The sequence below is a fragment of the Microtus oregoni genome, unplaced genomic scaffold (genome assembly GCF_018167655.1).
Source record: "Microtus oregoni isolate MIOR12 unplaced genomic scaffold, Mior012 000072F_ref0000427, whole genome shotgun sequence".
In the NCBI taxonomy this organism is placed as follows: domain Eukaryota; kingdom Metazoa; phylum Chordata; class Mammalia; order Rodentia; family Cricetidae; genus Microtus; species Microtus oregoni.
The window spans coordinates 920,850-948,578 of NW_024543979.1; the positions used below are offsets into that span (position 1 = coordinate 920,850).

A 27,729-nucleotide genomic window follows, 5' to 3' on the forward strand; every position below is an offset into this window, starting at 1 on the left:
TCACCAGCCACTTTTGATTGGTTCCAGGACAGGGAACACTGTGAAAGTAGCCAAGAACCGAGGCTAGATAGGTCGTGAGCCTGGGGAAAACCTACTACTATGATTCTGCTAAAGAAACAGCAATAAAATGAATCCTAATGACATCGCTATACCCATTACTCATATCCTCAACCCTCATCAGAGCTTCTTGCAGTAGATGGCAATTAACAGAGACCCACAACTGGACAGTGTGCAGAGAAAGAGAGGAGTTTGGAGTGCTTAGGACTACACAGGATTTCTTTATCAAACACCTGCTCCTTAAGGCTCAGAGATCTGTGCAGAAGCGGAGGCAGAAAGACTGCAAGTACCAGAGGTGATGGATGCTACAGGGAAACTGTTTTCTAGGCAGACAGGAACTCAAAGAGACAGTGCTAGCACACACAAGGCCCACATGGGTTCAAACCAGACAAAATCCCAGCACTGAGAAGGAAAATGGACACACAATTCCAAACCTTACCAAGAAGTGATTCCTGCTTGGAAACAGGAAACCCGTTTTCTGGAATGGAGTCACTGGGTACATCAGCCACTCTCTAGGGCAGGTCCATGATCAGGAGTAGCTGGCTAACATAAAAAAAAAAAAAAACAAAAAACAAAAACCATGTTCTTTTGTGAGCTTTCTGGTTTTTGTTGTATTTTTTTGTGTTATTGCTTTTTTTTTTCGTTTGCTTCGATTTTAGCTTTTTGTTGAGAGAGAGAGAGAGAAACTGGATGGGTATGGAGGTTGAGAAAATCTAGAAGTTGGGGAGCGGAAAGAATATAAAATTTTGTTGTATGTAAACATTTTCTCAAATAAGATGTTTAGCTTTTGTCTCTATTCCTGGCATGGAATTTCTAACATCCACAGAATATTAACAGCAATGTTTTATTTGTAATGTACCCCTTTTAGCATACCAGAGTTCATGCTGCTGAGGTAACTTCAGGATGAGGGCTGGTTACCTCAACTACCAAGTGCTTAGAACTCCAGCCCACCCACTTCCGGGAGGTGGAAGGGCAGTTGGGGGATAGAGACCTATCAGCCCTCCCTGCTCCTGAACCATGAACTGCAGATGGCTTCCAGACTGAGGGACACTGTGGGGAGCCAGGAGAGTGGAATGCTCTGAGGGCAGGCAGCCCCTGGCCCTCCTTTCCTCATGCACCTCTTCCGTTTGCCTGATCCCAAATTGTATCCTTCATAGTAAAACAGCGGACGTAAAGACAGTGTTCTGCATACTATTACCAGCCAACATAGCTATGGAGACACACACCCATGAAGAACTGTTAGCGGAACAGACAAGGAAGTCACAATTTTGCAAAAAACAACTTTATTTAGTGGCCAGATCCCAGTGAGTAACGCCAGACTTTGCTAGATTCTGCTAAGATGTGCAGTTACATATACTCCTAAGACTGCAGACGAGTGGGTCACCAAAAGCTGTTTAAAATAAAACCGTGTTTGTTCTTTGATAAAAAAAATCTTTAAAATATAAAAAATAAAGAAAAAGAAAGCCCAAAGCAGTTTTAAACTGAGACGTCACCCTGTACTATTTACAGTAAGAACACTTACTGCCTTTTCGATAAGAACACTCTGCTGGGGGAGGGGGCTCACATTCACTGCTGAGGGAGTCTCCCCCTGTTTCTCTTCTTCTCCTTCCTTACTTGAGATGGCTTCCGTTCCCAGTCACTCAGCTTCGAATCTCTTTGATACTCCTTACCTCCACTCGGAAACAACCTATTCAGTGGCCGCTTGCTCAGACCTACTGTGTGCCAGGCACTGTGCTTTGGGCTGCAGATTTAGGTGAACCAACATTTGAGCCCCTCTGTGGGAAGCTATACTTTGGATTGAATTTACAAAATTCTTCACATTATATTCCGGGGTATCCCAGGCCCTGTGAATTTTGGGATTTCTTGAGACAGTGCACTTGGTCAGGGTCATGGTGGTGTCGCTTATGCATTTGGCACACTGTTGGCACAGGGATCTAGGATGACCCTGAAGTCATCCTAGATCACTTCTGAACTTGTAGGCGAGACACCCGTGTTCAGCATTGTGGTTCTGTTTGTACCAGTGTGGTTTGGGGGAGGACAATGTTTTAATTAGCTTCTATAAATTCCAAATTTGAAAAGGCCTCAGACCCTGAACTATAAAATTTGGGCAACACATCTATGTGAAAGTCTCTCCACTGGCTGGGATATGCAGCAAGAATTCCAACCTTCTGTCTTTCCTAAAGATCACAGGCACCCCCATACCTCACCCACCCCCACCCCTGTGCAGGTTTCTTTGTGCTCCTTTGAGAATTCTCCCCCCCCCCCCCTTCTTTTGCTTCAAACATAAACTGAAACCAAAACAATGTTCTTGATTTCGGTTCACATCTTTGTTCATGAGGCCTACAGACACCATGAGGGTTGTATTTAAAAAAAAAGAAAAAAAGAAAAGGCGGGCTATAAACCCAAAATTGTGCAGGACACAGCGTGGAAGCAAAAACTAAACTGTGCCCTCTCGACTGTACCCGTGCCATGCCTCGCAGCCTATCCCTGCGAACATTCAGAGTTGGAGATCTTTCTCAGGCAGAGTGAGCCAAGTCCAAATGGCGGTGGTGGGCCCCTCTCGCGCATGTTCTCTGCGTCCATGCTCCTTTCACTGGATCCACAAAGCCGAGCGCTGAAGGGTGGTGAAGTCAGCCTGGCGGCAAAGCTCTGCCTATGCCTTCCTCAGGCCACAGTCACAGCTTCAGTGCGGTGTGCATCCCGACAGACGCTGCGCGGGTGTCCACATCTCCCCCAGGCTCACTCCAGGCCCTTCGGACCTGAAGGCGACTTCGGGAGTTGGCATCATTCTTATGGTACATCCGGTCAGCCGTCATCTGCTGGAGGAAGATGCCAGGTTCGAAACGTGACGAAGATGAGAGGAGCAAGGCATACTGGGAGGGTGGGACGGGAGGCAATCATGCACAAGCTTCCGGCTCGGTCGTGCATATTTTTTTTTCAGTGTGACAGCGTGTATTTCCACACATCAGGGCTTGTGCTTGTTCACAAAAGAAATAACCCGCCCTGAAAAGCTCTTTCTGCAAATGTGGCCACGAATATGTGTCCGCGGGTGTGAAACGTGTCATGAGGTGATGTGTCAAAGTCTCGGGAGTGTATCCTCCCGGCCCCTCCTCTGTGGTCACACCCACCGCATCCCCCAAGGACAAACTGATGGGTTACACCTGGTCGGTCTGATATTCAGAAGCTTCTGACAGGCTCTCCGAGAAGCTCAGGAAGTTCTCCTGGTACTCAGAGCACACGATCTCATAGCGGTAGTGTCGGAACTCCACGGCCAGGGTGCCGAAGTACGTCAGGAAGCACATAACGAGGCCCCACTGGACCCGGGCTGCAAACATGTGGATGTCTTGGGCCATGAGGATGAAGTCTGGGGAGCAGCCGTCAAGGAAGGTAACCAGACATCATTCTCCCCATCCCGGGCAAAGCTGGTAGCCAGAGCCACGCTCAAAAGTAACGTGGCAGGTGGAGCTGAGAGCTGGTGTTTGCATGCGTTATTAGATGTTATTGATCTATGCCGTGCTGGGCTTCTTCTTCTTTTTTATTAATATTTATTGAGTTCTACATTTTTCTCTGCTCCCCTCCCTGCCTCTCCCCTCTGCCCTTCAGACCTCCCCCAAGGTCCCCATGTCCCAATTTACTCAGGAGATCTTGTCTTTTTCTCCTTTCTACTTCCCATGTAGATTAGATCTATGTAAGCCTCTCTTAGTGTTTGCATTGTTGTCTAAATTCTCTGGGATTGTGGTTTGTAGACTGGTTTTCTTTGCTTTATGTTTAAAAACCACCTATGAGTGAGTACATGTGATAATTGTCTTTCTGGGTCTGGGTTACCTCACTCAAAATAATGTTTTCTAGCTCCATCCATTTTTCTGCAAAATTCAAGATGTCATTATTTTTTTCTGCTGTGTAGTACTCCATTGTAAATGTACCACATTAAAATATGGAACGCTCCACGAATTTGCGTGTCATCCTTGCGCAGGGGCCATGCTAATCTCTGTATCGTTCCAATTTTAGTCTGTGTGCTGCTGAAGCTAGCCCAGCTGGGCTTATTTCTAGATGCCTTCGCAGAAAATCCCTCCTAACCCTCAGCGATCCTATCATCACGGACAGTTTTAGAGGCGGAGTAGGCAGGTTGCCTGAGGCCATTCTCACTCAGGTATGAATTGGTGGGTTTGCACAAACACCTGGGCCATGCCTCAACCACTCTGCACCCGCCTGATTAAACGTGAGTATAAAACAGACTGCCACCCTGCCGAGCAGTGCAGACCACAGCTATTCCACACAACAGCCTCCGCTCCGCAAGGCTAACAACGTGACCCCCTCGGCTCTTCTTTTAGGCAGTACTGTATAGGCTAGTCTCATTCCTGGTGACACGCTAAAACCTGTGACCAGATGAAGAGAAGCAACTTAAAAAGGCTTAGTGAGTTGTTTATGCCTGTAACCCCAGCTCTTGGTCACCTCATCTACACCATGAGTGGTGTGTGCCTGTATCCCCAGCTCTTGTCACCTCATCTACACCATGAGTGGTGTATGCCTGTAACCCCAGCTCTTGGTCACCTCATCTATACAGTGAGTGGTGTATGCCTGTAACCCCAGCTCTTGGTCACCTCATCTACACCATGAGTGGTGTGTGCCTGTATCCCCAGCTCTTGTCACCTCATCTACACCATGAGTGGTGTGTGCCTGTAACCCCAGCTCTTGTCACCTCATCTACACCATGAGTGGTGTGTGCCTGTAACCCCAGCTCTTGTCACCTCATCTATACAGTGAGTGGTGTATGCCTGTAACCCCAGCTCTTGTCACCTCATCTACACCGTGAGTGGTGTGTGCCTGGGGGGTGTTGGAGGCAGGAGAACCCAAGGTTCATGGATAACATCTATAGAGTGAACTTGAGGTCATCCTGTCTCAAAACAAAAAGGTTCACAAAAGCAGGACGGGACAAAAGGACTAGAAAGGGGGTTAATATGACCAAAATACATTATATATACATGAAATGCCATAATGAAGCCTAATTTTTTTAATTTTAAAATTAAATTGATTAATTTTATCTTACACATGAAGAAGTATGCATCTTACATTGTACATGTGCACCATGTCACGGTCAGAAGAGGGTGATGTAGCCCCAGGAACTGGAATTATGAATGGTTGTGAGCCATCAACATGCATTCTGGGAACTGGACCCAGGTCCTCTGCAAGAGCAGCCAGTGCCTTCACTACTGCATCATCTTTCGGGCTCCACGAAGCTCATTATTATATTCAGTCAGCACCCACACGATGGCTCAGAACCATCCATAATTTTAGTACCAGGGGATGACTCTTCCTGATCTTCGAGGGAACCAGGCACAAACGTGGTACACACAGAAGTTGGCAAAACAGTCACACAATTAAAAAATAAATAGAAAAACTTTTAAAAAGCAAAAGAATAACAAATGCTAATAAAAATCATGGTGGCCCCATTCCTAAAAATATATAAACCTATAGAAAAGAAATATATGTATTCAATACATAAGTGTGCATGCACATACATGTGATTGTGTGTGTGGAAGCCTAGGAGCTGAGAAAAGAGCAGGAAGTCCATAGCATATTCTAGTTAGCTATGAAAAGTCCGAGAACCAAAAACATTTAGAAAAATGAGATACGTCCCTAGACATATCTGAGAACTTATGTCTGTGCTCTCTCTTTAAATTACAGACCTATACTCTCCAGGGACTTTAAGAGAGTAAAAGGACAGGTGGAGCTGCGTCAGGCATCTTTGGTCTCTTGACTGAGCATAGACGCAGGAAACCCAGGTAACTAGCTACAACACGATCGGAAACATTAGCTGTCAGCCTGAGAGTCACTGCAAGTCAGGGCACATTCTAACCGAGGGTAGAAAATATCACCAGGGCCGTGTTATCTCGCCGGGGAGATGGCGGCTTTGATTTATTTGATCATATTTTATCAGGTCGCTACAATCTTTGTGATCCTGGACAAATTAACCTACCCCTGAATCTCCACCCGTGATTAGAACAATCAATACATTCCAAGTGCTTAGGCTGATGGTTAGACACAGGAAATGCTCAACAAACACTGCTGGCTACTATAACCCAGGCGTGCAAGTGTTAGCTGTGTTTGATCACCTAAGAATCATGACCCCCTCTTCCGGTTTCTGAGGAGAGCCTGTGTGAGTAAACACAGGTGCTACAGGGTGTAGATGAGCCATTCCTCCCAATTTGCTAGGTATAAATCGGCTGATTTTGCTTTTCATCTGCTGTCTGCACTGGGTGACTGACGTGTGTGGTGGGGTGGGGTGGTGGCTGGAATGAGAAATGCCAACCCTAGGCTCTTGTATTGAATAACTCCATCCCCAGTTGGTGGCTCTGTTTGGGAAGCTTACAGAGCCCTCAGGAGATGGAGACTTGCTGCAGGAAGTATGTTGCTGAGTGCAGGCTTTGGAAAGCTACAGCATTGCCCGCTTCTGTTCTCTCTTTGTTTCTTGTGTATGGATGAAGACGTGAGCAGCCAGCTTCCTGCTCCAACCATCATGCTTTCCCTGTCTGTGGCCATGCTTTTCCTGCCATGATGGACCATAACCCTCAGACTCCGTAAGCTAACAAACCCTGTCATCTTCTAAGCTGCTCCTGGTCAGGGCATTTTATCACAGCAACAGAGAAGTGACCAGCACAGGTGGGAACTGGCAACTTCTCCCGGACCAGGTTCCTGTGGTATCACTGAGCCCCACGCCAGCTAGCAGGCTCTTGGGGACTTGTCTGGGCTTTAAGGGAGTAAGGCCTTTCCCTTCTGCTTGTCATGAGCAGGTGAGTGGACTATAGGGTGTGGATGGAGTCTGAGCCATTCTTCCCTGGTTTACTAGGAGTAAAAGCTGGTTTTCACCCAGCTCTTCTTTGTCTGTTCTCCATTGGTTCAAACTCCAAGAGAAGAAAAGGAAATGAACAACAGTTCAAAGCCTCACATATTTATTCAAGAAAACCACTCACTGTAGGTGGTCTAGTTCCTGAAACTGTTCTCCAGGAACATTCATAATCCTGAAAGATACAGACATGTCTTTTGACATTCATGTTAAGGCTAATAAATGCCCCGACTCTAATAGGAGTTAAAGTCATAGATGAATTTTTTTTTAAGATGACAAAAAACCCCAGTACATGTTTTTTGGACTTTCTGTGCCATCGTTTCATAAATGGAATATTATATGACTAGAGACAGAATTATGACACTTTTCCCATAGGCCAAAGTAATCTTCAGACACCAGAATCTGCCTTAGTTTTAGTTCTTTGTCTCTCTTTGGCTTAAAAATCTGATCTTAATGTTTTTTAAAATTAATTTTAACTTACTTTTATTTTTGAGACAGGGTTTGATGTAGTCCAATGTGGTCTTGAACTCACTATGTAACCAAGGATGATATTTTAAACTCCCAATTCTCTTGCCTTTACCTCCCAGATTCTGGGATTACGTCTATAGTCCACCGTACCTATTCGTTTTTCTTTATTCATCCTTAAAAGACTTACAAGTATGTATGTGCACCCCTAGTGTGCCCAGTACCTGAGGAGGCCAGAAAAGAATGTTGGATCCCCTCTACCTGGAGTTACAGATAGTTGTGAGCCACCATGCAGGTGCTGGGAATCAAAGTCCCACTGTCTGCAAGAGCAGCAAGTGCTCTTGACCACTGAGCCACGTCTTTAACTCCTGGCTATTCATTTTTAAAGTGATGGCTTCATTACGGCATTTCGGTCTGATTCTCTTTGATCTGACAGTTTTCCCACACCCCAGGAAGGGTCATAGTCTCGTCTTCGTCATATAAAACTTACCTGAGTCCTACTGTCCCTGGCAATGAGCCTTCAAAGGATACACAGGACTACACAGAGCGTGATCACAGCCGACAGAACAACTCGAGGAATCCCAACTCTCCGGCCTTCATTCTTGATGTTGACCTTGAGTGTCAAGGCGGCCTGGATCCAGCAGGTCAGTGTGCCAAACCCAAAGGTCAGGGACGTCCCCACATTATGGATTTCTTCATCGTTTGTGAGCTAGGGAACAGAGGAGCTATGTGGAGACTCATTCTGAAACTGTGCAGACGGACGAAAAGTATAGCGGAAAGATGAGGGAAGAACTTCTCGACAGCGAGAAACTACACCTTTTCATCTCCATAGACTCCTTGGGTCTACTCTCAAATGGCGAAAATCTACAGAGGGGGCAAAGAAACAGTTTTCCCGGAACTTAAAAACATTTGTTTAGAAAAGCCTGCAAGAGGCAGGGATCTATTTCCTGAATTTGTTTGCCAGAAAAAGCTTTTAAGGAAAGGAAATGAAGGAGCAGGAAATTACATGAAAAGGGAAATGTCAAGTTTCTATGGGCACACACCCCAGACGCAGCTTTCCAAGCTGAGGGAAGGAAGCTTGGGATGCTGCTGTGTGCTTACTGAGAATCGACAGTTCTGGCACGGGAAGATTTGATGGGCACACCATGATACCCCTGGGGACAATTGGCCTGTCCGTGGAACTCAACCTACTCAGTGTTGATAGGAATTCCCTGGGTCTTGTTTTCCTATAAAGAAAACTGCAAAAGCTCTGAGTGTCAGCCTGAGTCCCAGGCCATGAAGAACTGGGTCTGAAGAGCCACACTCATGGCTTCCGCAGAGTTGGAAGACGGAGGCTCTTGCTATTGCAGTCAGTTGTGAGAACTGTGAATATTCCCCGAGTCATTACGTAGCTGTTTTAAAAAGGCGCCTATCGCTAAAAACTCCTTCTGAAATCATCTGCATTTTAACTGCACACACACAAAAGTGAGACCTGCTGAAGAGACAGGTGGGTGGCCGTGTTGCTGTAGTGCTGTATCAAATCAATACACTTTCCCTATAACTTTCCTGTTGATTTTGGTTGCAGCCCCCACCCACTGCTAGGAAGACACTTTCTCCCTCATAATTCAAAAGGTATATTTTCAAATTTTATTTAAAATAATGACTTCGCAAGCTAAATTTCACATCCACGGAATCAATCTCTCATATCAAATGCAACCCATTTCATTTATCATCAACATTTTACCCGCTTTTAAGATAGGTAATACCGTAGTCATAGGGTTCAAACTTTTATAAATTAATAAAGAGGGGCAGCGACGGAAGCGATTCTCATCCCATCCTCCAGGGGGCTGATTATCGCACTCACGGACAGGACACTCCAGGTCTTCATATCGAGTGCCACCATTCATAGCTTTACATTTGGTCATTCTCCAAGACCACCCACTTCCGGGATTCTCCTAGGACTTTAGGGGGAAGCATGCACTTCCTATTCCTCAGCACTCGCAGCCCAGGCAGGCAGCGCAGGACGGCCACCACCATGATCTCAGCAGCAATCTCAGTGGACATGCTCTTGCTGAGTCTTCATCCTATGCAGTGCGCTCTAAGGATGCAGCTTTCGGGCTATCCAGCTTGATCTGGAATGGAAATGCCAAACAACTCACAATGCAAAACATGTTTGCTACCGTGTGCCAAGGTGAAGTCGTGAGGAATAGACGGTCCTGGTTTCGTGAATCAGCAAGAGCGAGGATTAGAGAGAGACGGAGGAAAGCCATGAGTGTGTTTTGGTAAGAGCATGGCTAAGCATTCACTAGGATGCAGAGGGTCTGGAGTGCCTGTGGCATTTGGGGTTCATTCGGCAGATGGGGAGGGTCGGACCTATCTCTTTGTTTGCTCATGGGAAGTTGGTAGCAGGGAAGGGTGGACTACAGTGTGCAGTGAACAGAGGCAGGGAAATCATCCAACTATCGAAATAGATGAAGCTGTTCAGAACAAGAGGAAGATGAGGTATTGGCAAAGCAAACCACTCTTCCGGGTGTGCTCCTGGGCTTCTGAGTTCTAGGAGGATGGACCAGGGATTCTGGAGAGGTTCTGGACTGTCCCTCTCTACTCTCATAGACACTTGTTATTCCGATGTGTGTGCTTTCATCAAAGACGGATAGTCAGAGGCAGTGATCTTAGTAATTTTCTAGAAGAGCGTACTGGGATACGATTTATGATGAAGAAGAGCGTGAAACACTCTGTAAAGACATCCTTTTAGGAAGTTCACGGCTGCTCTAAGATAACTCCCCAGTTGTCATGTCATCTGCATCAGCAGTTAGCACTCACGCATCTGACGGGAACAGGCGTGGCGACCCTGGGGATAACGGATGTGGAATCAAAGTGCAAAGTGTTTGTTTCTGAATTCACGCAGAATTCTACGGGTCACACGGAGACGGTACCCTAGGCTGCAATAACTTAGAAGTGGATAATCTTACCAGCATGAGAGGAGGCGAAAAAGCCAAAGGAAGTACCTGGAAGTTACCAAGCAAGGTCATTCCAAAGGAAGCCAGACACAGCGCCACCAATCCACTGATATTCAGCCATGGGTTTAAAACCTTTGGTTTCAGCTGGATGAAGCGCAGAACAGCTACCACGAGGGCTAGGAATAAGACAAATCTTAAAATTAAAGAATGTACTAGATTAAGGCAGAAGTGTAAAACCATAATGTACAAATACATATATAATAAATGAATAAATAAATAAAGACCCATTTAAAATCTTTTCTGAGACAAGGACTTGCTATGTAGCCTAGGCTGGCCTAGAAACTCGGTATGTAGTCCAGGCTGGGCAGGAACTCAGTATGTAGTCCAGGTTCAAACTCAGGATCTTCCTCCCTTAGCCTCCTGAATGCTGGGATTACAGACATGAGCCACCATGTGTGGCTCTCAGAGATCATCTTTAATCTCACCACAGAAAAGTTTTCTTCATTCTTTGATTTTTTCTGAGACTATAATTATATCATTTTCTCTTTCCCTTTCCTCCCCGCAAATCCTCCCATATACACATACATACTATCTCCCAAACTCATGGCTTCCTTTGTTCATTAATTGCTGTCAGACATATAGATGTATGCACATGTACACAATATACCTATAAGGGAATACAATAATGACTACCTGTGACTATTTTGATACTATATTTCAGCAGGAAAGACAAAATTCCCCTATTCATATAGCAATTAAATTGGAAATTATTTACTAAGGGTTTAACCTTGACGCCAGACCTTTGTCTCTCTAGCCATTAATACAGAAAAGCCATCCACATGATTGCATTACGCTGGTTGCTAGATTTCACTGTGCCAAGCTCTGAGGTCCTCCGACCAATGGGAGTAAAACATGATTCACATCTGGATTTTGCAATCAAAATGTGGATAACCCATGATTTACAAAACTGCAAATTATTCATCCTGATACAACTTTTGGTACACGTCCCAGCCAAGGTCTATGGCTGATCAGAGAATAACTGCATTGACAAGAGTTCTCCAGCCAGTATCCCTGGAGTCACACTGGAGGTCTGTTAACCACACTGTATCCTGTGGGATGAGGAAGAAGCGTGATGCTGTATTTGCTTGTAGGCCGTGAACCGGAGAAGGAAGCTGGGAGAGCACTAATTACAGGGGAGCTAATAAAGAAAGTCTGATATGAGGACCGAGGGGCTCAGCACAGGACCCCATGGGGACACTTGCTAATCAACACCATGTGAAGCCCCCCGCAGGAGGACAGAACACAAACAGCGCATTTGATCTGTTTAAAAGACAACTAGCAGAAAGCAGTTCCCTGGGAACTCTCTGCTGGGCACTTAAATTGGTGGGACATACTGTTCTAGAACTTTAGCCCACACTCAGACCCCAGTATGGCTCCTCACACGGACCCACCTGACAGTGTCTCTCCCTGGGAGGACTTGAGTTGCTTCGGGCACGATGCATGTCTTGCCACTGGAAGCAGTGTCTTCCTGTTTGGGATATGGGTGAGAAGCCACTTTCTCACAGACAGAAGCCTACTTGACTGTAATAACTTCACCCAGTTCCGACAGTTACATTCCAAACACGAAGCTTTGCCCTTTTCACCCGCCAGCTCTATACTACTCAGGTGAGACAGACTCTCCCTTTAAAAGAGCCTCGTTAGAAGGCTGGAACTAATGAGGCTTTGGCTTTATCAGAATTTATGAACTGAATTTGCCTCCAGGCAAATTATCAAATTTTCACCAAATAGTGTTTAAATTATAACTTCATAAAAGTAATTTCTAGGAATATGACCATTTCAAAATCATCTTTATATTGTATATGTTGACGTTTCCTCAGCACAGGACCAATAGATCCACTTAAAACTTTAAAAGATTATTATTTTTATGTGTTTTGCCTGCATATATGTCTGTGTACCACACATTTGTAGTACCTGCAGTGGTCAGAAGAGGGAGTCAGACTCCCTAGGACTGGATGGTTGTGAGTCATGTGGTTGCTGGGACTTGAACCCTGGTCCTCAGGAAGAGGAACCAGTGTTCTTAACAGCTGAGCCTTTCTCCAGCCCCTAATAGATTAATAGATATACTTTTAAGTTTCATTAAAGAAAATTTCAATTTGAGGCCAGTGAGATGGGTTGGTAAAGACACTTGCCACCAAGCCTGTCGACCTGAGTTCAATCCCAGGACCCACATCATAGGAGAAAACTAACTTTTAAATGTTTTCTTCTGGGGCTGGAGGTCCTGAGTTCAATTCCCAGCAACCACATGGTGGGTGGCTCACAACCATCTGTCATGAGATCTGATGCCTTCTTCTGGCCTGCAGGCATACGAGCAGAACACTGTATATGTGATAAACAAATTTCTTTTTAAAGAGTTGTCCTCTGACTGCCACACACATTGTGGCATGTCACCTCCCCTGACACAGACCCCTCAGTAAGATGTAGTAAGTTTAGATTTGTATTAGCAGTTTTAGAAGAAGAACTTTTGTTTTGTGTTTGGGTTTTTTTTTTTTTTTTGTTCATTGGTGTTTTTCAAGACAAGGTTTTTCTCTGTAACAGCTCTGGCTGTCCTGGAACTCACTGTGTAGAACAGGCTGGCCTCAAACTCACAGAGATCCGCCTGCCTCTGCCTCCCGAGTGCTGGAATTAAGGGCGTGCACCACCACCACTGGGTTAGAAAAAACTTTAAAATCTAGCCCTCTGCTATTTTTGTCTATGTAAGGTTTTGTTGTGGTTGTTGTTGTTTTTATCTGGGTGTCCCCTGTCTGATCTTCTATATTTTAAAAGGAACACAGATAGAACACTGCTGACTTTTTTTTAAATTAATTATTTATTAAAGATTTCTGCCTCCTCCCCGCCACCGCCTCCCATTTCCCTCCCCCTTCCCCCGGTAAAGTCCCCCTCCTCAGTCAGCCCAAAGAGCAATCAGGGTTCCCTGCCCTGTGGGAAGTCCAAGGACCACCCATCTCCATCCAGGTCTAGTAAGGTGAGCATCCGAACTGCCTAGGCTCCCACAAAGCCAGTATGTGCAGTGGGATCAAAAACCCATTGCCATTGTTCTTGAGTTCTCAGTAGTCCTCATTGTCCGCTATGTTCAGAGAGTCCGGTTTTATCCCATGCTTTTTCAGAACCACTGCTGATTTTTAACAATGAAATGTTTTAAGATGTGATTCGAGTTTTCAAGTCAGAAACTGAGCAGCGTCTCCCCGTTCCAGTCCTAAGCTGGTACCCGGCCAACTTCTATTTTTTTTTTGTTTGTTTGTTTTGCTAGTTTTACTGTATGTGCATCAATGATTCCTATTTATGGCTGCGGTAAAGCAAGCCAGCCAGGGAGTTTTAGCTGCAGGAGGGAGGCAGCCAGGTTAGGTGACTGAAACCACTTAGCTGTTAGCTTCGCTCTCACACCCTCTCCAGGGCAGGGGAAAACATTCCTTTCAGCACCTTTGTCTTAGGTTCCTCCCCACAGCGGAGAGGAAAGCGTACATTTAGGACGAAGAATGTAGCTAATTCTGTGAAGAAAATAACCGAGCATTTAATCTTTGATTAGTCTGTCAAAAAGATAAAAGATCTTTGCTAACTAATTTTAATAAACGCCACATGGACTCCTTTTTAGACTATAAATTACACTCTATACGACTGTCAAAAACAGGGACTCGTAAGCAGAGAAAGCTATTTTCAGAGGCAGTTGGAGAGCGTGAAGTGATAGCCTGAAGTCGATCAGGGACCGGCCTGGGGAGAAGAAAGCGCCCGCCATATATAGCAATAATCTCTAGTGAGCAATGGATTCTTTGCCACTCCCAGAGTTGATAAATAGGTAATTGCTGCTTTGCTCTCATTGAACACTAATCTTAATCAGTTTTGTGTCTACCAGATGGCATCAAACATGATGAAAGATAATAGAGACTGAGCGCTGGCTGCTGCGGTACCTTCCAGCAAAAGCCGGTAAAAGCTTAATTGCTTCGTGGTGGAGCGGGGAGCGCTAGAGAATGAGACGATGACGAATGTCACCTGGAAGAGGGGCTCCGCTCGCGCTGCCTGTGTCTGCAAGCGCTTTTATAATTAGTTAATCACAGGCTGTGATGATGTAAGTTGGGAAGTGTGCAAACTGGCTGTTTTTAGATGCTATACCAAAGACTACTGGGAGGAGCTGGAGAGATGGCTCAGAGGTTAAGAGCATTGCCTGCTCTTCCAAAGGTCCTGAGTTCAATTCCCAGCAACCACATGGTGGCTTACAACCATCTGTAATGAGGTCTGGTGCCCTCTTCTGGCCTGCAGGCACACACAGACAGAATATTGTATAAATAAATAAATAAATAAACCAAAGACTACTGGGAGATAGCAATTTGTCCATAGACTACGAAGGAAACAACGTGGAGCTTCCAATATGCTCGCTGGTTTCCTTAAAGCCCCATGGAGGACAGTCTGCAAGGGCTGCAAGGGCATTCGCGTGAACGCAGACTCCTGTGTGTCGTGATCAAAAGAGGCAGTGTTTAGAGGGCTCAGTCGTGGCTCTGGAGTGGAATCACGGCTGTTAATGTCCGTGTTGGGCCCTAGGGGATTCCCGGTGCAGAGTTTGTCAGCCTGTGGACCCCTGTGCCGCGACTGCAGAGCGTCTGGGAAAGGCCCCAGCCCTGCAATTCAAGTTCGCTCTTGTCTGTTAACTGCAAGGATTTGTTAGTAGCCACTTAGGCCATGGTGGATACTAACAAATGAATGTGCTTACCGGGTCATTTATTTACTTACTTATTTGTAGGCAGAGGCTTTCTATGTAGCCCAGGCTGGCCTGGAACTCACTATGTAGCTTAGTTCAGGCTGACCTTGAATTCTTCTGATTTCTGGGTTTAAAGGCACGAGCCACCACGACTGGCTTGGGGGTTTTTAGAGGAGCAGGTGTTAAGAGAAGGGTAAAGAAGTGTAAAGCTGGTAGTTATAAGACTAGGAAGATGAACGGTAGCCACACACTCTGCTTGCTGCTGAGTGCTGTGTCCTTAGACACTGTGACCATCTGAGACACAAAAACCCTGTGGTCAAGGGCAGGAAGGAATGCCCTTTGACCCAGAGACCCAGCATCATGACCTTCTGGTGGTTGTGGGGCAGACACTTCCAGGTTAGGAGACACCTCGGCAGGAAAGGCATTGACAAAGCACATTTAGCTCTAGGGCAAAACTTTGTGAACTTCAGGGAAGTCCTCTTCGGAGTCTCTCAGAGTGTTCTTCGTGTTTCTCGTGGTTTGAGCTTTTTGGACCAACCAAGACTCTACCCATGTTGCATCCTGGGCTAACAATCTTCCAGTGAGTTTGCTAAGTCTTCCCTTCCCTAAAGTAAACATTTTCTCAAAGTACACATGGGGCTGGGGAGATGGCACAGCAGTTAAGTGCACTTGCTGTTCTCGCAGAAGACCTGATTTGATTCCCAACACCCATGCTGTGGCTCACTAATGTCCGAAACGCCAGTTCCAGGGCATCTGACGCCTCCTTCTGACATCCATAAGTTCCAGGGCATCTGACGCTTCCTTTTGACTTCCATAAAGTTCCAGGCATGCAAGTGGTGCACATACATGCATGTAGGCAAAAGCCATATGCATAAAATGACAATAAATATTTTTCTTCTTTTTGTTTTCTTTTCTTTCTTTCTTTCTTTCTTTTTTTTTTTTGAGGCAGGGTTTTTCTGTGTATCCCTGGCTGTTCTGGAACTCACTCTGTAGACCAGGCTGGCCTTGAACTCACAGAAACCCACCTGTCTCTGCCTTCCAAGTGCTGGGATTAAAGGCATGCATCACCATACCTGGCTAAAATAAATAAAAATTAAAAAAAAAAGAATACATGGCTCTAACCCAATGCTTGTGAGATGCAGGCAGGAGGATCAGGAGCTTAAAGCCATCATTACATAGTTAATTCAAGGCTAGCCTGGGCTAAATTAGATCCTATTTCAAGAAGAAGGAGGAGGAGAGGGGAGGAATAATAATATAATACACATGAGGCTGGGGATGGGGTTCAGTTGGTTGAATGCTTGCCTACCACGCCCAAAGCTCTGGATTTGATCTCCAGAACCATAGAAACTGGGCATGGTGGTGCGTGCCTACAATTCCAGAACTCGGAAGGTAGAGGCAGGAAGTTGGAAGTTTAAGATCATCCTGGGCTACACAGTAAGCATTAGGCCAATCTGGGTTGCATAAAACCATATCTCAACGTGTATGTGTGGAGGCAAACAGCAGGTATGAGTAGGAAATTGTTTGGGATGGAGAGGCAAAGCTCTACATGTAAATGAACTATGTGAACATAGGGGATAAGGACACCCAAAGCCGACACTTTCTTTGCAGTGCTATCTATCTGTATCTTTTGCTAGGAATGAAAGTCTCACTGTGCAAAAAAAAAATCCTTCAAAAAACTGGCATTGTTGTGCTGTTCCTGGTCCTCTCCCGACAGCATGCCAGCAATGACAGACAGCTGACAAGATGCTTAGAAGGCCTGGCTTGGTGGAAAATGGTATACAAAGTAGATTCAGCAAGAGAAAAGAGCATGGCTGGTTCCCACCATCTCCAGAGGACTGGCAGGGTTCAGAAAGTACCTGCAGATCCTGGGGGACAGGACATTGAAGGAGGGTCTTGGGTCTCAAAGAAATGGTACTTTTTCTTAAACCTACTTTTCCACACTGTGGCTTGATATGTATGTGGGCACACAGGAGGACATCATCCTAGTGTCAGTGTTAACAGAGATATGCACCACAGAGCCTACCTACTTTCCCATGACCGTGGAGTATTACTTTAACTAGGCGAAGGTGTGTTACGTTTGTTTCGGCTGCATTTGTTTAATGATGTAAAGATGGGCTGCTGTTTTACCTTGCCTGCCTAAGGCACCTGATTGGTCTAGGAAAAAGCTGAACGGCCAATAGCTAGGCAGTAACAGGAAAAGTGGGGCAGGCAGGCAGAGAGAATAAGTAGGAGGACTCTAGGCTCAAGAGAACAAGAGGGAGAGAGGAGAACAAGGAAAAGAGACAGCAGCCACCAGACAGACATGGAGTAAGACATACAGGATGAGAGAAAGGTGAAAAGCCCCAAGGCAAAATGTGGATGAGGAGAAACAGGTTAAATTCAGTTATAAGAGCTGGTGGGACAAGCCTAAGATAAGGCTGAGCATTCATAACTAATAGTAAGTCTCCCTGTCATGATTTGGGGGCCAGTTGGCTGCTCAAGAGAAAGCCTGCTACATCCATCTTTGCCAGGGAAGGAATAAATAAGGCGTCCTCTTTATAGAGCTACCATGTGGCATCCTAGTACCATCTCAGCAAGATTTCACGACATGTGAAATATATTATCTCACACAGCAGAAGAAATAAAGTTCCGAGTATGAAGAACCAGATAAAGATGGCAAAGGGAAGAGGGCTGGGAAGGAGACAGGGGATGCAGAAGGATTTATGGTGGCAAAGTGTCATTACTACAAAAACGTGCCTTCAGCATCCTGACACTACAAGATACTCAAAGGTCAGCGGGTCCCCCATCGTTCTGGTGTGGCTTCAGGAGGATTTAACACAGAAATGGAGCAGAGCCCATAAAGCACCGTTCCTGCCCATCTTACCTAGGAAGGCGGCCATGTTCATTACTTGGCTGAACACACAACTGGCGGGAGGATCATCGCCTGCAAAACTGGAGAAAGACGTAGCCTTAGCGGTTGGCTGTTCAAATCGGTAGCATCATGCATCACTTTCCTCAAACTCAACAGGTCAGGAAGAATCAGAGTTACCTGATGTACGGAGCATGCTTCACGCCAGATTTCCTACAAACAAGAAACACAGAGGCACAGGTTAAGGCAAAGTCACTGCTGACTCTATGACGGAGCAGTGATTTCTCTAGATGTAATCTTTACCTTGAGGCTGAATTTAATGGCAAAATTTTGTCATCTTCCACGGCTATAAAGTACCTAGCAAGAAAGAATGACCAGTTTATAAAACAACACAATTTAAAATACCCCCCAAGAATTAATATTTCTCATTTTAATTGAGTTAAATATCTAATTTATTTATATCATGGGTAGATGTCATAGCCATTATTTTCTAAGAAACGCTCATTAGCTAGGAATGTTTGAACACATACAACTGTATTTCCAATATTTGGGATAGAGAAACAGTAGGATCAGGAATTCAATACCATCCTCGGCTACACAAGGAGTGGAAGACCAGCCTGGGCTACGTGAGACTCCCTCTCAAAACACTGAACTAACCAACCAACCAACCAACCAACCAACAGACAGAAAAAGATCTTTAACTACATTTATCTTTCTTTTTGGGACAGGATTCCATTATAGCACTGGTTGGCCTGGAATTTGTTATGTAGCTCAGGCTGGCCTAAAACCTATCATTCTCTTATTTCAGCTTTCCAAGTGCTGGGGTTACAGCTGTGTATCAGCACAACCGTGCCAGCTGCAATTCTTTACCCATAGATCACTGGTGCTTTAAAGCTCAAATGCCACGGTCGTCAGGCCCTGGAGATGTGGCTCAGCAGGGAAGAGCACGTGCTGCTCTTCCAGAGGACCTGAGTTCAGTTCTCAGCAGCACCCATGTCAGGTAGCTCACAGCTCCTGTGACTTCAGCTCTGGGGGAATCTGATGCCTCTAGGTTGCACACGCATCTACACTTAGCTGCACACATCCATGCAGAGACATAAGCATCCTTAAATTCCTTAGAAGAATTCATGTTCAAACAGTGACAATTATAATCTGAAAACTGGGGGCGAGGGATGAACATCACAGCTTTCATAAAATTTCTCAGGCATATATGACTACCATTTTTCCTTTTCTGTCTTCTTCCCCTCTCCTGGCCATCAAGCCTGTGGTGGTTTGAATGAGAACGGATACTTGGTCCCCAGTTGGTGAAACGGCCTGGGAAGGATTAAAAGGTGCGGTGTTGTTGAGGGAGGTGCCTCTGAGATGTGACCTTTGAGGGTCAAAGGACTCAGACGTTCCCAGTTAGTTCTCTCTACTTCCTCCTGACAGATCAAGACGTGAGCTCCCAGCTGTTCCAGCCTCCAGACTCTAACCCTCTGAAGCCAGAAGGCCCCAATAAAATGGTTTCCTGTATAAGCTTCCTTGGCTATGGTGTTTCATCACAGCAATAGAACAGTAGCTGCCCATGGCCTATTGTTTGGCTCTCCAAGCACTCTGTCACTGACCTACATCACAGGCCAGTGAAACCATTCTTCGTGAGTTTTCTTAAGACAGTACGGATTGAAATCAGCAACTATGGGACCTTGCTTTTGGTAGTAAGCCAGGCCTTCCAGTGTAGAGACACCTATTTTATAAACACCTCGGAGTTGGTCACGAGTTGGTTGCAAACAGAGCCCACAGCGCATTGACTGGTGTCAAATGAGAAAAGTTTGTAAATATGAACTCATGCAACCAGCTTTGAAAATATTCGTTACATGGAACAAGCCATCCATCCTGGAACAGACTTCACCTGCCTACACAGTGCGACTCTGCCTGAAAACAAAGAACAGCTTCACGAGAAGAACAAATGGCTATGTAGTGGCACAAGCCTGTAATTTCAGTGTGCAGGGGTGGAAGGATGGTTGCAAGTTCAAGGCCAGCCTAGTCTACACAGCAAAACCTTCTGTTAAAGAAGGATGGGGTGGGGATCTTCATTACCTATTTTAAATAATTTATTATTCAACTTTGTTATTTTACTTTAAGTAATAAAGGATGAGAAAAATTGACAACTTTAGTAAGGTTGAATTAACACACACATATATTTACTTTAGAAAAACTATTTGATATATATATATATACATACATACATATATATACATACATATATATGACATTTAGAAATACATCTATACAAATATGTCCTAGTACCCAAACCTGGATTTTCTCGATATTACACGTGACTCTTACATTGCTAACCAAAGTGTACTCACACTATCCACAAGCCAGCTGAAGTAAACACAGTAAACACGAGAGGTAGAAACAGCCACACGCTGCATTTCTTCCCATCCATGCCTGCACCACTGCAATCAAATGAACAGGCATTAATAGTGAAGGCAAGAATCCACAGGACTCTTTCAAGATGGAAAGTCCAACTGAGAACAACAACAGCAAAGAAACCCACGATTTTATAAAACCACGATTCAAGTCTGTTATTACTGCCACCTTCTTAGCAGGAAAATCCCAAGGTTAAAATAGGTCACCGTTGTCTGGTACTAGCATAAAGATTCCTAATCTCAGCTATGACCCAATGGGAGGGCTTTCATGAAAATGTTCAGCTTCACACATGCAGTGATATGTTCAAAGTATTTTGAGACAAAGTATTTTGAGATGCTGAGTATAGAAGTCCAGAGCAAGTATTAATATAAACAGCCTGATGGATCTGACATGTAGCTAAGGCTAGAGAAATGAGTGTTAGAAACAAATAGTTACGAAATAGACTAGCAGTTCATGGGGGAAGCGCCAGATGCTTTGCAAATCTGAACTTCACTGGTAGCAAGTTATTGAGCGGTTCCAGTGGGTTCTCAAGATGAACAAGGCTTTCGGTTAGCGCCAACCAGCACAGTGGAGAAATGACAGACATTGTGTTTGGGTGACTTAGCTTCACTTCCCGTGACTGTGACAAACTGCCCTGACAAAAATACTAGGGGACAGGAGGTTTGCTTTAGCTCACGGTTCCAGCTGACTGTTCACCATTATGGAGAAGTCACAGCAGCAAAAGGGAACGGATCACACACATTCCGCTTAGGAGCAGAGAGCAACGAACTAGCATGCACACTAGTGTCGGCCTGTCCTCTCTCCCTTCCATTCCGTCCAGGGCCCAATCAAATGGTGCTGGTCACATTCAGGGTGGCTCCTCCCACCTCCACGGACCCAGCTAAGAACTGCTCACAGCCTGCTCTCAGGCCAGCATAGTTCAGACGACTCCCCACAGATACCCCATTCCAGGCAATTCTACATTGTGCCCATTTGACAGCAACACACTAGCCACCACAGGGATGCCACATTTTTAAAGGCGGTGCAGGTCTTTATTGATGGTGGGGTGTTAGGATAGGATAATTATTGAAACATTTATTACATGTTTCTTGCTTGATATTGTTTATGCTGGTCCAGGGCCCAATCAAATGGTGCTGGTCACATTCAGGGTGGCTCCTCCCACCTCCACGGACCCAGCTAAGAACTGCTCACAGCCTGCTCTCAGGCCAGCATAGTTCAGACGACTCCCCACAGATACCCCATTCCAGGCAATTCTACATTGTGCCCATTTGACAGCAACACACTAGCCACCACAGGGATGCCACATTTTTAAAGGCGGTGCAGGTCTTTATTGATGGTGGGGTGTTAGGATAGGATAATTATTGAAACATTTATTACATGTTTCTTGCTTGATATTGTTTATGCTGGTTGTAATTCTAATTTTTATGCCTGATATTTGTTCTTATTGTATATAACTTTGTATTAGGTTTAGAACTTTCTTTTTTCATTTGTTTTTTGTTTGTTTTTTTGTTTTTCGAGACAGGGTTTCTCTGTGGCTTTGGAGCCTGTCCTGGAACTAGCTCTGTAGACCAGGCTGGTCTCGAACTCACAGAGATCCGCCTGCCTCTGCCTCCCGAGTGCTGGGATTAAAGGCGTGCACCACCACCGCCCGGCTAGAACTAGGTGCTGTAGGAATTCCTACTGCCAGTAGCCTTTAAATTACCCACCCACTTGGGCATGACCTCTTACACTGTATTTGCTGATGTAAAGCGCATGTCCAGCCTCTTTTCCGGCTGTGGGATTCGATTGCTGTTCCCCATTCCAGCAGAGGACTGTGATCTGTGAGCCTACCCCTAAATAAATAACCCTCTATTATACTCAGTTCTGAGCTCGTGTGGGATATTTTTTTTTAAGCATCCTTCTTCAGTGATGGGGAACCTGGAAGGGGAGGTCTCTGTAAAGTCAGAGCCCCCAAACCTTACAAACTGGGGTAGTTACAGGGCAGAATTCTACAGGGTGTGGAGAATGAGGGTGAAAGCCCCGCCCCTTTTGGCTCAAGATTGGCTGTTGCTAGGAGTGACAACAGAATGGTGAGTAGTAAATAAAAGATTCCATTGGGCGGTGATGGTGCACGCCTTTCATCCCAGCACTCTGGAGGCAGAGGCAGGTGGATCTCTAAGTTAGAGCCTAGCCTGGTCTACAGAGTGAGTTCCAGGATATCCAGGGCTACACAGAGTCTGGGAAAGAATTCCAGGTGACCAAAAAACCCCATCCCTTATGGAAAGCCAACATTAAGGGTCTTCAGAGGTGGTGTGGAGCTTGTGTGACTTGCTTAGGTTTTCCAGTTTCCCGCCATCTTCTGGAAAGCATCTGCCGTCTTAAGCCCCAAGCATAAGTCCATCTTTACTAAAAGCATTTCGATTCCTACATCTTTCCAACATCTCTTTCCCCCCTACTTACTGATTCCCCTTTATTTTTTTCTTAAGACCATGAGACAGTAACAAGTTAATTTATCATATTAAAAGAGAGTTGAATCCCAACTACACATATAGCATAATCCAATAAGTTAATATTACCTGTCTTCATACTGTTACTACGAAACTTTCTAAATTCCCGGCAAGTCCCAGGAAACACAGGACAATGAAAAGCCTTTTAAGTTTCTCATAGTCTGAAGACAGGTCTACCATCACAGTGCTTTTGGTTGGGAAGAGCCCAAGGAGCAGATAGAGAGGTAAGAAGAAGACGCAAACACCTTCCCATGGATGTTTACAACACCCAGCAGAAATCGGCTATGGAAGCCCTGTTAAACGGTGGTGGCAGAGTCAGGAAGATTCCCCTTAGCCGTTCTCTACAGGTGTCTTAGGCTATGAAATACAGCAGCCTTCTAGTTGCTCTCAAAGGCACAATGCTTCCACTTTGCATTTTAAGCGGTTTTGTTCTATTTTCAACCTGTTCCAGAGTCAAGGAGCAACTTGACCCAAGGCAGGAGAGTCTGAAGGACGCTTTGAGACCAACCGTCTTGAGTCTGAAGTGAGAGGATCACATCCTAGCTCTCCAGTCAGTTCCTTGGTGAACTCAAACAGCACAGACAATCTACCAAGACGGCACAAAAAACATTCACCATGCTTGCAGGAGATGGCTGATAAAATCAGAATACCAACCTGTAAACACACAGTGAGAAACAGAACAGTCAAAGGAGCCAATGCATTGACTCCTCTGCCAGGACTATGGGAAATCAGAGGTACACAAAAAGAGTTAAGAAGCCACCTCTAGGAACATGGCAACAAGCTGGCTGGCTGCCATCATTTCCTTGGAAGATGCAGTAGGACAGAAATGCCATGGACAGACCAGGATGTGAACGACGTCGCCAGCCACTAGCGACACGGTCTCTGGTGGGCTATCCCACCTCTTACACCTTAGTTTAACTAAGAGCAATTTCTGCTTTATAGGGTCGTGTTGCAGACCATCAATGGTGCAGGCTAAGAGCCTTGTATACAATCCGGTTCTAGAAGTGCTGTAACTGGACTGACTGAGCAGACGAATCCATGTGTTGGGACTGGGCTCCTATCTGCAGAGCACAACTCGGAAAAACAAGACTTTCTTCTCCAAGTAGCACTTATTCTAGAAAGGCACAGATAGCTTTTCTGGTAATATTGTTTTCCTTCAAATGACTTTCCAAAAAAAAAAAATCTTAACCACTTAATGTTTAGTCTGCCTTCCTGTGGCTTTATCTGGTTTTAGTGATGGGATATGCTCTTCCACTAATCCACAGATATGCTCTTGGTGATTTCTACATGTGGTACAGGGGAGTGCCAACGTGTGCACACACACGCAAAGGCCACAGGCTGACATTTGTGTCTTCCTGTGTTGCTCTCCACCTTATTTTTGGAGACAGGGCTTCTCCCTGAACCCGAGGTCACTATTTCAGCTAGACTGCTGACCAGTTCTGGATCCGCCGGTCTTTGTGCCCTCACCTCACTCCTGTGCTGGGGTCGGGAGAGTTTTCCCAGGCTTGGATTTTCACCTGGGTGTTGGGGATCCAAACCCAGGTCCCTATGTTGTATGGCAAGCACTTTACCTATGGAGCCGTCTCCTTAGCTCTTTCCATTCTGTTTTTTGTTATTGTTACTGTTATTGTTCGTGTTTTTGTTGGTTTGGTTTGAACCAGGCTGGCCCTAACACAACCTTCCTGGCTGAACTTCCCAAAGGCTGGGCTCTCAGGTCTCCCTCCCCATGCAGACATGTTTTTTTTATTTTTTCATTGTGTTAGTTGTTCGTTTTGCTTTAGAAAAACCTAATGTGACCAAGGCTTCTAAACCGTTTTTATTTTTTACTGGTTTAACTCTCCTAGGACAACTTATGTCCAAGTTATGGAAAAAATTCTCTATATTCCGCCTGAGGTTAGGTGAAAATTGCCCTTTCTTAGCATGAAGTGATGCTTTGGGAGATGTCTATGCATGACTGTATTACTAGCTTGCAGCAGAACTACCCTGGTGCATCTTCCAAAGGATTTCACATAGACTATGCATTTCTTCCCTTTAAAGATGATTGCAAATTCACTTCACTGCAAGGAATGACACAGTGCAACCCTGTCCAGTCATCATGCCTTCTCCCCACCAGCAATCCCCGGCATACCAATGTCTACCATCGTCAACTAGTAACTCACCTTACCATGACCCCTCACCCATCATGCTCCAGAAATCTCCATGCCTAGTTCAGGGCTTACAGGTACACATGACCACATCTGGCTTCTCCAGGAGTGCTGGGGACCAAACTCAGGCCCTCACACTTGAGCAGCCAAGACTCTTCCCCACGGACACATCTTCTGCCTCACCTGTTTGTCTGAGGCAGGCTCACGGATAGCTTAGGCGGGCCTCAAACTCACAAGAGGGCTGAGGATGGCCCTGAACTCCCTTCCCCCTCCTGCCCCTCTCAAGAGCTGGGGCTTAGGAATGTGCCACATATCCCTGTGGCTCATTTAGAAAGTTACTTGCAAAGCAAGAAATTCTGCTTTTTAAAAAAATCTAACCTGCCCAGTTCTCTTTTTATAGGTCCCCCTTTTAAACTGTCAAACCTAGGAACTTCTCAATTATCCCTTGATCTCAGATTTCCCCCCATGTCCTTTTTACTAAAGGTTTATGGTTTTATACTGAAATCTCTGATCTGTTTTTTTTTCTTTTAAAACTGTGAGTCTCAACTGTTTCATTGAATGTTGTTAGATCCTCAACAGTTTATAAATTACTGTGATAAGACTTGAGAAACATGTATGAGCTAAGTCAGATGAAGTCACAGAAAAAGATTCTTACACCGAAGGACATAAATCAGACACACAGTAGAACCCACCATGCTATGTTCTTCTGGTAGCTAACAGGTATGCTTAAGACCAGAGTGGTGTGTGTGTGTGGTGTGTGTGTGTGTGTGTGGTGTGTGTATGCATGGTGTGTGTGGCATGTGTATGGTATGTGTATGGTGTGTGTGTATGTGGGTGTGAATGGTGTGTGTGGTGTATGTGGTGTGTGTATGTGGTATGTGTGTGTATGGTTATGTGGGGTGTGGGGGGGTATATGTGTATATGGTATGTGTGTGTGTGGTGCATGTGTGTATGGTGTGTGTGTATGTGGGTGTGAATGGTGTGTGTGGTGTATGTGGTATGTGTGTGTGTTGGTTATGTGGGGTGTGGGGGGGTATATGTGTATATGGTATGTGTGTGTGTGGTGCATGTGTGTATGGTGTGTGTGTATTGCATGAAGGGGGAAAGTCCCCTTACTCACTCCATCTCCCTACTCACCCTTCCTTTGCAAAGACCTTGTTAGTTGTCAGGACCCTCTAGAGACCAGAAGACTGCAAGGAAAAGCTCAAGACCAACTTCCGGCTTTACTGACCTGTCAGCATCCCACGTGACAAATCATGTTTTCAGTTCTGCCTCCGTGGTACACCTTGTTACACACACACCTCTTTTGTCCCGGAGAATCTACGGGTCCTCTTTTGGTTCACACTCAGCTTATAACGTGACCAGAGAATTCCCATAGATAAACAAGCGGTGTGCTCTGGTCTTGGTGTTGGAGTTCTGTGGGGCCCAGAAGATGATGGGGACCAAGGGCCAGTTCAGGAAACGAACTTGACTAAGAACCTCAGAGAGGATGTGCAGTAACGGACCTGATAAACCAACTCCCGCAGCTTTGCCCCAGTGGTGTCTAAGAATGAAGCCCCTGTTGACCTCAGACATCTGCTTCAGCTCCCCCAGTGTTGAGCTATTGACATGGGCCACTGTGTCTAGCTGTGATTGTGACTTTACAAAGTTCCACTTGAATTTAAGCAAATTAGTTTGGATAGGGTCTTAGGTAACAAGTGCCTGGGGGCACAGAATACACATTTTGGCAGCATTTAGCTTTCTACACATGGTAGCATCCTCAGAATTGAAATAAAGTCTGAGAGGTGGTTCTCTGCTTTCCATTCTTCCTGAACACAAACTGCTCCATTGCTCTATTAGACGACATCACCAAGGCTGGAGAAATGGCTTAGCTGGAAAAGGCGCTTGCTGTGCAAACCCGGAAACCTGAATTGAATCCCTGGAACTCAGAGGCAGAAAGGAGAGAATCAACTTCACAAAACTGTCCTCTGACCTCCACAAACGTGCCATGCTACAACCTACATATATGTTGCATGCATGTGCACATACACATATTAATAGTAAATAACTATTTTTAAATAAAAAGAAAATCTCACTCGTTTACTGGTAGGATATGCTGGCTGGTTTTGTGTTAACTTGACACAAGCTAGAGTCATCAGAGAGGAAGGAGCCTCAGTTGAAGAAATGCCTCCTTAAGATCCTACTCTAAGGCATTTTCTCAGTTAGTGATTAACAGGGAAGGATGCAGCCCATTGTAGGTGGTGCCAGCCCTGGGCTGGTGGTCCTGGGTGCTGTAAGAATTCAGACTGAGCAAGCCATGAGGAGCAAGTCAGTGGTCAGCACCCCTCCATGACCTCAGTGTCAGCTCCTGCCTTCAGGATCCTGCCCTGCTTGAGTTCCTGCCCTTACTGCTTTTAATGATGAACTGTTATATGGAACGTATATTATATAACATATATTATATGCAGAATGGACCCTCCCCTCCCAAAGTTACTTTTGGTCATGGTGTTCAATCACAGCAAAAGTAACCCTAACTAAGACATAAGGGTAAGTTTCATTCTTCTCCTGAGCTAAATGAAGAAGCCTCTTCAAGGAAAGAGGAGATATTTCACATTCCTAGGAATTTTATTTAGGGCTGGAGAGATGGCTCAGTGGCTTAGAGCACTGCTGTTTTTGCAGAGGACCCTGGTTCAATTCCCACCACCAATATGGTGGCTGATAACCATTTGTGACTCCAGCTCCAGGGGATCTCAAGCCTCTGTGGGCACAAGGCACATACATGGTGTGCACACACATGCAGGCAAAGCA

General features: G+C 45.3%; 1 protein-coding gene and 1 non-coding gene across 4 annotated transcripts in view; both read right to left on the minus strand.

Moving 5' to 3' along the window:
- Positions 1-1,354: 1,354 nt before the first annotated feature.
- Positions 1,355-27,729, minus strand: part of LOC121441008 (transmembrane protein 150C) — a 65,797-nt gene continuing 39,422 nt past the window's right edge. For all 3 annotated transcript variants that reach the window (XM_041642140.1, XM_041642139.1, XM_041642138.1), the window contains exons 2-8: positions 20,249-20,338; positions 18,204-18,257; positions 18,081-18,113; positions 17,916-17,983; positions 10,354-10,481; positions 7,898-8,075; positions 1,355-3,421 (exon numbers count right to left, since the gene is read on the minus strand). In XM_041642140.1, coding sequence (XP_041498074.1) covers positions 3,213-3,421; positions 7,898-8,075; positions 10,354-10,481; positions 17,916-17,983; positions 18,081-18,113; positions 18,204-18,257; positions 20,249-20,328 — 750 coding nt within the window. In that variant the 5' untranslated portion in view covers positions 20,329-20,338 and the 3' untranslated portion in view covers positions 1,355-3,212. The remainder of the gene's footprint in view (positions 3,422-7,897; positions 8,076-10,353; positions 10,482-17,915; positions 17,984-18,080; positions 18,114-18,203; positions 18,258-20,248; positions 20,339-27,729) is intronic.
- Positions 3,986-4,089, minus strand: LOC121441019. The gene has a single exon (XR_005973412.1). It is a non-coding gene; the product is annotated as a U6 spliceosomal RNA (small nuclear RNA).